Genomic DNA, 10,161 nt, shown 5'->3' with positions numbered 1-10,161 from the left:
GTGTCCCACAGCTGAATAGGCTTTGTCTCTCCTTATCTGTAGCAGAACCTTAGCCTGGTAGATAATTTGCAGTAAGCACAATTCTTTTAGCAGCTGTACATTTCTGCTTCAGTGAGCCGTCAAGTTCAGAAATTATGCTGAAGCTTCTGAGTCAACCTCATGGGCAACCTCACATAGAGCACATTGCAGTAATCCAATATGAAGGCATGGACACCAGTGGTCAAGCTATCCCAGTCCAGAAGTTACCACAGCTGACTTAACACCTAAAGTTGGTATAAGGGCACTCCTAGCCATGGAAGTCATTGGTCTTTCAATGACCAAAATGGATCCAGGTGCACTCCTCCAAGGGAGTACAACCCCATTTCAAATAACTCTTCCTCATCATCAGTATTAAAATGGTGAAGGAAGATGTCACTAGTATGTGCGATGATACAAACCCATTCTCCACAACAGCCTGTTGCATTGGACAGTCTTGTCACTTCCTACTTCTTTGGAATAAAATAGAAATGGGGAGGTGAACTTATGGACTATGCTTAACTGGACAAATTAACTGGGAAGATTAGATATCAACGGGAACACAAGTTCATCGAGGACTGGGGGAAAATTACTGAATATCTGAAAAGTACATGTGATGAACAAACAACGCTAGTGGGATTTAAAGAGGCTTTGTGAAAGGTAGAGGAATATTTGTTAAACAGAAAGAGGATTGATAAAGTAATATTAAAATGCAATACTAAACTTAGAAAATGTGTAAAAATGGGAAAATATGGATGATTGACAGAGTAGCTGATGGAAGTCCAAAAAAACCTGAAATTTGTGAAAATTTGTTTGATGTTGGAATTGATATAATGAAATTTTTTAATAAAAATTATATTAAAAAAGAAAGAAAGAAAGAAAGAAAGAAAGAAAGAAAGAAAGAAAGAAAGAAAGAAAGAAAGAAAGAAAGAAAGAAAGAAAGAGGGAGGTGAGATAGGAGTTATCCTAATGGCCTTCTGGGACAGATCCAAAGAGAGGAGAATGGCAGTACATTTTATATGGTGCTTTGAGAAACTTCAAGTACAGAATGTGGTGCCCTACCTTCTGAAGAGCAGCAATCCATTCATCACTACTTCACATATCCTGAAGAGGCTTTATTTGCTAAAAAAAAACCAGCAACTCCCAGACTGAATTTAAAGTGCTAGTTTTGATCTCATACAAAGCCCTAATGGTCTAGATTGTGGTTATGATAGGGAAAACCTCTAAAGATGAGGGGTGCAGGGCAGGAAAGATTTGCTATCTGTGGCTTCTTTATGAGAAAAAAATATCAAATATCAAATACCATGCTATCTGTGGCTTCTTTATGAGAAAAAAATATCAAGGTTTTGTGGTAAAGGTTCTCCTCCAAAGCCCCCAAACATTGTGTGGCACAAAGCAGGTCATGCATATTGCCATTGTGCAAGTTCCATGGGAACAAAGTCCAGATCCTGACTTCTAAAAGTTTGAAAGAAGTGCCAGCATGCTGAACCTTCCTTCCTTCCTTCCTTCCTTCCTTCCTTCCTTCCTTCCTTCCTTCCTTCCTTCCCTGATCCCATGTTATAATACTTACTCTGAAACCAATTGTAAACTGTGTGGTGTACCCTCCAACATTCCTCAGATGAAAATAGGGACTGATTCTACCATAGGAGCCAATGTATAGGGACCAAGGGGTCTTTGCCGCCCCCCCCAAAAAAAAATATTTGAGGGACCCACCAACCCCAAGTTAATGGGCATTGCCATTCAAATGGTGTGTGTGTGTGCCATGCCATGTGGTCAATTATGTGCATTTTTGTTTCTTTATATTGTAAACCACCCTGTGAATCTTGGATAAAGGGCAGTACAGAAGTTTTATCAATAAATAAATAAATAAAACTCTCAGGAACCCAATTTTCCACAGTCTGTAAAAAGTATATTATCAAAAAGAACAAGCTATTTTTGTTTCTGTAAACTCCAACTACTGAGAAGTGGTGGATTCCCATGACAGTAAATCTCCTGCAACACAAAAGATAAATTAATACATCATAATTGACAGCTTCTTATTATCACCATAGAGCTGTGCATAGAATGACTTTTATAAAATGGCATGTACTGTATGGCTGGAGAAGTACACTGTCATCTGACTTAGTTGGAGGAGAACAACAATTTGAAGCTGAGAGAAATCTGGAAAGAAAAAATAGTAAGCTGCTATATCCTTAATTTTTTCCCCTTTTCATCTTAGAGTTGCTTAGTTGCTCTCACTATGAACACTCACTCACTTTGAATATATACCCTTGCCCTTCGTCTTACAGTGGTACCTCGGGTTAAGAACTTAATTCGTTCTGGAGGTCTGTTCTTAACCTGAAACTGTTCTTAACCTGAGGTACCACTTTAGCTAATGGGGCCTCCTACTGCCTCTGCGCTGCCACCACACAATTTCTGTTCTCATCCTGAAGCAAAGTTCTTAATCTGAGGTACTATTTCTGGGTTAGCGGGGTCTGTAACCTGAAGCGTCTGTTACCTGAAGTGTCTGTAACCCAAGGTACCACTGTACATTCATTTGTTTCTTCCACGTGCATCTCTCTCTCTCTCTCTCTCTCTCTCTCTCTCTCTCTCTCTCTCTCTCTCTCTCTCTCTCTCTCTCTTTCTCTCCCCCCCTCTCTCTCCTTCCACTTACAATTACTCTTTTTCTCAACACTCTCTATGCCAATGAATCTCACACAAATCAGAGTACTGTGAATTGTTTTCACATAAAGACATAATCCCATCACAGAGCAACACAATCTGTTGTGTAATCTCTAGTAAAGATGGTGGAGCTCTCAGTTTTAATCCCCCCTCCCTGAAATCTTAAATTCAGTTTGCGGGAGTTTCACATCAGTTTCCCTCCCCCAATAAACAGCCTAGATGAAAATCCATACATATTTCCAGGCACCTTCCTCCTAAAATATGCATTTTAACACAATTATGCCTTACATGCCTTTTACAAGAAATTTTCCCAAATATAATGTATTTTTGTACATTTCCATTAATCACTGATGTATTTTTGGTTGCCCTTTACCATACTATACATAATTTTTATGGCTTGTTTTTGGCTGGCTAGTGAACAGTGTTGCAAAATTCATAGAAATGTATGGTCACATTTCATTTTCTATATCGGTTCAGGTAGTGTCTATTAGGTATGAACATCCCCCCTCCCTAAACTGTAATATAGATCCACAAACAACAAGAGCTGTATTAAAATTAAATTTGGTCATAATCTGTAAAAATCACCTTAACAAAGACACTTGAGGAATTTTAAGGGACATGATTTTAAAGGAAGCCTACTTTGGTAAGATTTCTCAAATTTCTAGTGGATGCATAACAGTGAGTGTCAATCACACAAAGAATATCGTTCTCTGAAATTATAGACTAACTTAGTGAAGAAAGTGTATGTTAAATGTTACTTGGTGTTTTGATATTGTTGAATAACTGAGTCTTTGAGCCTTAGAATGTTTAACCCTCTCTCCTTTCATCTCTCACTCTCCTTTGAAATGTCTTCCACTCCCATACAATGTTATGGCCACCTTGGATGACTTCTAAATTCATAGGGCATAGGGCTAGGTTTTTTCTAGAGCTATTCATTTTCTTTCTTTCTTTCTTTTTTAATTTAAAATTTTTAAATTTTATTAAATGTTACAAAAAAATGAATAGAAAAGAAGAAATAGAAACAATACATAACTATACATAGAAACATTTTATCTACACAATTTTCCAGAATGCAAACTAGAAAAGAAGAAAGACAAAAGATAAAAGAAAGAAACAAGAAAAAAAATGAAAAGAAAAAATATTTTTCATAATCAATTATTCCAAATTCATACTTCAAACATTACAATATTTAAATCCTAGTTAAAATAATATAAAAGACTCCCACCGCATTCACCACACGTCTCTTGGTTATCTAGTTAACTTTTACATCTGTTCTTCAGTCACTTCCTGTATTCTCTGTATTCTTCACAAGGTTAGTCTAAGCACAACCAAACTTTCGTGTTTGATCCCTGTTTGTGTAAATATTAATTTAAGCATTCCCATTGTTTCTGTACCATAGTTTTAGATTTATGCCTTATTATATCCGTCAATTTTGCTAACTCCAGATACTCACATAGTTTACTTAACCATTCCCTTTTTGTTGGGATGTTATTTCCTTTCCAGGGCTATTCATTTTCTTTGCACCATACATAGACATATACCCTCTGACTGTCGGAGTCAGTATGCCTCAAAAATACCATTTGCTGGGAATCACAAGTGAGAAGAGTGCAGCTCCATTCAGGTCCTAGTATAGGATTCCCATAGGTTTCTGGTTGGCCACTGTGAGAATATGGTGCTAGACTAGATTTGCTTTGACTTTATCCAGCTGGGCTGTTCTTTTGGTTTTTGGCACATGCCAGAAATTCAGGTGGCACAATTAAATTAGATTTTGGGCTGTGGCAAAACAAAAGCCACTTCTAAGTTCAAACATGCACAATACTTCTGTAGTAAAGAACGTAATGAGGAAATGCATTGGAAAGTTTGAAATAACAATTGCCTGTCATGGTGTTGAGTAACCTCTGAACAAGAAAATCAGAATGAATATTAAATAAACAAGGGATATTATAAAGCCTCCCTGCAAAATTGAGGAAACATATCAGGATGAATGCTCAATAATTGAGAGCCAGTGTGGCATAATGGTTAGAGAGCTGGACCATTACCTGGGAGAGTAAGGATGAATCCCCCACACAGCCATGAAGCTCACTGGGTGACTATAGGCCAGTCACCATCTCTCAGCCTACCCTACCTCACATGTTTGTTGTGAGGATCAAATGGAGAGGAGGACTATGTACCCCCACCTTGAAGAAGAAGAAGAGTTTGGATTTGATATCCCGCCTTTCACTCCCCTTCAGGAGTCTCAAAGCGGCTAACATTCTCCTTTCCCTTCCTCCCCCACAACAAACACTCTGTGAGGTGAGTGGGGCTGAGAGACTTCAAAGAAGTGTGACTGGCCCAAGGTCACCCAGCAGCTGCATGTGGAGGAGCGGAGACACGAACCCGGTTCCCCAGATTACGTGACTACCACTCTTAACCACTACACCACACTTGACCTCCTTGGAAGATAAAGGTGATTAATAATAATAATAATAATAATAATAATAATAATAATAATAATGTATTGAATTACCTAATACAAATATAATTAATTGAAACAATGTTGTATTCTTCCCCTGCCTACCCATGATTCAAAAGTCACATTTTTCTCTTGCTTCCCTGTGTATATTTTAGATCATACACTAGAACTAGCATAGTTGTTCTTTGGAAAGTGCTATATTCTGAAATAATGATGATGATGATGAAGCAGTGGTAGTAGTAGTAATTTGAAATTAAGTCCAAGTACTGTAGCTTCGATGGTTACATTAGGCTCTCATTTTAACAACTCTCCTTGTGCTTCCTTCAACAGTCAACATGCATCTTAAAGAGCAAAGCAGAATTAATCAAACATCTATCTCAGAATTTCTCCTTTTGGAATTCTCTGAGGTTCGGGAACTACAGATTCTACACTTCCTTCTGTTCCTAGTATTATACTTGGCAACTGTCACAGGAAATCTTCTCATCATCTCTGCAGTAGCCTTTGACCACCATCTGCACACCCCCATGTACTTCTTCCTCATGAACTTGGCTATGCAAGACCTGGGACAAGTTTCAGTCATCATCCCTAAATTCATGTCCAATTCCCTCATGAACACCAGGCACATTTCCTATTCTGGGTGTGTTGCTCAGGTCCTCTTCTTTCTCTTTTTCTTAGCATCTGATTTCTCCCTTCTCACAGTCATGGCATATGATAGGTACATTGCCATCTGCAACCCATTGCAATATGAAGTGTTGATGAATAAGCAGGCCTGCATCCAAATGGTTACTAGTGTATGGATCAGCAGTTTTTTCTATGGAGTGTTACACACGGGAGGCACCTTTGCACCCACCTTTTGCTCCAATATTGTCAATCAGTTTTTCTGTGAAATCCCACAGTTACTTAAACTCACCTGCTCTGATTTGTACCTACTTGAAATTGGAATTGTTGTGGTAAGTGCTGTCATTGGGTTAGGTTGTTTTATCTTCATCATCATCACCTATGTGCACATCTTCTCTGCAGTGTTGAAAATCCCTTCTATTGAAGGGAGGCAAAAGGCCTTCTCAACATGCCTTCCACACCTCATTGTTTTCTCCATATTTGTGTTCACTGGCTGCTTTGCTTATCTCAAGCCAACCTCTAATACCCCCTCACATCTGGACTTGGCACTTACCATTATGTATTCCATGTTTCCGCCACTGATGAATCCAGTAATCTACAGCATGAGAAACAAGGAGATAAAACTTTCCCTGTTAAAACTATTGGGTTTGAGACACTCTAAGAACTCATTCTTTAGTTTTCTTGTGTAAATGTGGGTGGTATGTCATCCTGTCTATGCAGAGAAAATGTCGTGGACTACAACCTCAATTATTCTACAGAGTGGCAGTATAAGTTGGAATACTGCAATGGGCTGGCCTGCGCTGTGGACCTTTTTCACACAAGGTGAACAATTCATATTATTGAAGTGTTTATTTAGTGCCACCCACTTGACCAAGTAGCATAAGCCCAAGAATACTTTTAATGATTGACTGATTTTTAGACCACCCTTTAAGGATGTGATTGTTCATTTATGGCTGTGTAGAACATTTAAGAAAATACAGCAATGGAGATAAAAATATGACTAATATTAATCCAATTGAAACCACATTGTATCCCCTTAAAATTGAACCATAACATTTAAAACTATCAGTAACAATTTATAAAATCTATAGCAAATAAAAAACAAAATGAGACTAATGTTGTGAGCTCTTTCTTAAACTTTCTCCCAAATTCCCATTTCTACCGCTCATTTTAAAATTGCATTTCACTTAGGATTCTGGGTTTAATGTTCCTGAGAAAGAAATATTCTATTGATGTATGAAGTTGGAGGTGGAGAGGGCGGTCCACCCCGGGTACCACTCTGGTGTGTGTGTGACAAGATGGCCCCTGCCTCCCCTCAGCTGTAGAGCAGCCAAGGGCATGTGCAGTCAGTATGGGTGCCACTCGCGTGCACCATCCATATGGGCATTCATACAGGCTGCCTTTTGCATGGCGACCGTACGGGCTGCCGCTCTCGCATGCCGTCCATATGGGGATCCGTACGGATGTTGCGTGTACGCCATCGGGTGGTTTGCCCCGCCCCTCAGTGTATTGCCCCGGGTGCCGGAGAGGGTTCCTCCGCCACTGTATTGATGTGGTTCATCTTACTACCCGCTCCAAGTGACTGATGCAAGATTAAGTCAAGGTCACAATGACTATGCAAAAACCCACACAGTAGTTGCATTATCTTCCATCACTTACAGTCACTTGTGTTGGGGAAATAAACCAGTGTAAATTATGCTGGACTTACTCTGGTGTGGCCTGGCTGAGTGGAGAAACATCTATCTGAGCCAAAAATCCGCTGTATCATAACTCACTCAACCAAGCAGATCTAGGACAGATCTACACTCATGGCTGTTAACGTTAAGGAAGGGTTAAGGAATGGTTTGATAATCATATGGCCACATGACGTTTCCCTTTTAATGCTCGTGATGCATTATTAAAATGTGACACCAGAAGGCGCTGCAGAGCAACCAGCAACTAACAGTATCTCACCTTGACAAGATTATGAGGTTATATATATATATATATATATATATATATATGTAGGTTTTGGTGTCTTCGGGTGTCTTCCCGTGTAAGAGTTGGGGTGTCTAGGCGACGTTTCGACGAGGTCTCACTCGTCATCTTCAGGCTGGTGCTTTCGGCTTCTTGTTACTAGAACAGAGCAGGATCTCAGTGTTTGAGTTCCTATAAATACTGTTGAGGGGGTGTGGTGTATAGCCTCCAACGTTCTGGGCAGATAGGAAGTTCCTAGGTTAATGTGCCTTTTCTTCTTTTGTTCATTAATTACTTGAGGGATATCTTGAGTGATTACTTGAGTGATATTCTGAGTACCACTTAGGAGGGTCATTAGGTGTGGATTAGTTGCTAAAGCTTTCGTGTCTTGACCTCTTGACCTTGTGAAGAGTTTTTCTGAGAAGATGGCTGTACTGCACTTAGTTGTGCTCTGGCTTGGCTTCGTGTATAGGGGCGAGCTGTGGTTTTGTGCCCTGTGCCAGCCAGATCTGTGTAGGGATTGCAGGGGGGTGCAGCATCCGGAGGTGCCACTATGGTTTGGCTACTGGATGGTGTCTGTAATTTATCTGTGGAGAGGGTCTGGGTTTGGGTCTGGTGTGGTTGATTGGAGATGGCGTTCTGTGTGCCTCTGGTTCTGGTGTCGGTTTTTGTGGGGAGGGCTAATTTCCAGATGTCTGGCAGGCGGGACGTGTCGTCACGCTTGTTCATGTTGTGAGGGTGTTTCTCTATCTCGATGGCTTCCATGATTATTCTCTTGTGGTGATGTTCCATGTTAAAGAGCAATTTGGAATCTGCAAAATTAATTTCGTGTCCTGTTTCTTTCATGTGTTGGTAAAGAGAGGAAGTTTTTTCTTCTTTTTTGACGGCATTCTTGTGTTCTGCGATACGTGCATTTATTCGTCTGTTTGTTTGTCCAATGTACGTGGCTGGGCAGACTTTGCAGGGTATTTCATAGACCCCTTGGTTTTCTAACTGGATTTTATCTTTTGGGTTTCTGAGGATATTGGCTATTTTTTTGGTTGGTGCAAAAGGCTGTTTTGATATTGTGTTTATGGAGGATTTTGCTAATTTTATCTGTAGTGCCCTTGATATAAGGAAGGAGGGCCATGCCATTGTTTTCTTCTGTGTCTTGGTTTTTGGGGGGTGTTTCTTTTTGGATTAGCTTCGTAACCCTGTTTTGCTGGTATCCGTTGGCGATTAACACATTTGAGAGATTCTGTAACTCAGTTGTCAAGTGGTCTTTGTCAGCCAGGCGTTTGGTTCTGGAGATGAGAGTCTTGGCTACGGAGTTTATTTGTGCAGGGTGGTGGTGTGATTGTGCATGTAAGTAGCGGTTGGTGTGTGTTTTTTTCCGGTAGATAGTGTGTCCTAGGGAGCCATCAGGTTTTTTGTAGATTAGGACGTCAAGGAAGGGAAGTTGGTTGTTGGCTTCTATTTCCATAGTGAATTGTATTTTGGGGTGTAGGCTGTTGAGATGTGTGAGGAAGCTATCTAGTTTTTCCTTCCCGTGTGGCCAAATTACAAAGGTGTCGTCAACATATCTGAGCCAAAGTTTGGGTTTGTGTTCTGACTTGTCTAAAGCATTGGTTTCAAAGTGTTCCATGTACAGATTTGCGATGACCGGTGAGAGGGGTGATCCCATAGGTGCTCCTTCTATCTGTTTGTATCTTTGTCCATTGTGGATGAAGTACGTGTTGGTTAGGCAGTGGTTGGTCAGGTCCAGGATGTATTCGGGGGGATTGTATTTGTTTTGAATGGCTGTCAAGGCTTCATTAATGGGCACTTGTGTGAAGAGAGATACAACATCGAAGCTCACAAGTAGGTCATCGGGATGTAGGTTTTGCTTCTTTATTGTTTCTATGAACTGGAAGGAGTTTGTAACGTGTGAAGCGATAGATTCTGCATAGGGCTGAAGTTGCTTAGCGAGAAATTTAGCGAGATTTTGTAGAGGTGAGCCTATGGAGCTGACTATTGGTCTAAGTGGTGTTCCTTCTTTGTGTATCTTGGGGAGACCGTAGAGTTTGGGGCATCTGGATGATTTTTCTCTGGGGATGATTCTTAGCTGGATTTCTTCACTGATAGGAGAGGCTTTTATTTTGGATTTGGTGGTTTTTTCCAGATAGGTGGTGGGATCTGTTTTTATAGGTTGGTAGGTAGGGTCTTGGAGTAGATTTGATAGTTTTGCTTGGTAGTCCGATGTGTTCATCACAACAGTGGCATTACCTTTGTCTGCTGGGAGAATGATTATGTTGTTGTCTTTCCTCAGGTTGGTGAGTGCTTTCTGTTCTTCTTTGTGTAAATTGCTTCTGGGTGGTTTGCTGGAGCAGAGGATGTTGGTGACTTCAAGTCTGATTTTATTGGCTTCATCTGGGTTGATTTTGGTTAGGCTAGCTTCGACTCCGCATATGATGTTTTCCGTGGGGATGCGTCTCGGGGCG

At 40.4% G+C, this 10,161-nt stretch overlaps 1 protein-coding gene across 1 annotated transcript; it reads left to right on the top strand.

Annotated features, from left to right (window-relative positions):
* Nucleotides 1-5,463: 5,463 nt before the first annotated feature.
* LOC308571750 (olfactory receptor 14A16-like) lies at nt 5,464-6,435 on the top strand (the record flags this gene model as incomplete). The annotated part of the gene is made up of 1 exon (XM_081167382.1): nt 5,464-6,435. One exon carries the CDS (start codon nt 5,464-5,466, stop codon nt 6,433-6,435), a length of 972 nt encoding a protein of 323 aa, XP_081023508.1.
* Between the last annotated feature and the right edge of the window lie 3,726 nt (nt 6,436-10,161).

This window comes from Podarcis bocagei (genome assembly GCF_964188305.1).
Source record: "Podarcis bocagei genome assembly, chromosome: 13".
Taxonomy (NCBI): domain Eukaryota; kingdom Metazoa; phylum Chordata; class Lepidosauria; order Squamata; family Lacertidae; genus Podarcis; species Podarcis bocagei.
This window is presented reverse-complemented; position numbering and strand designations above follow the sequence as displayed.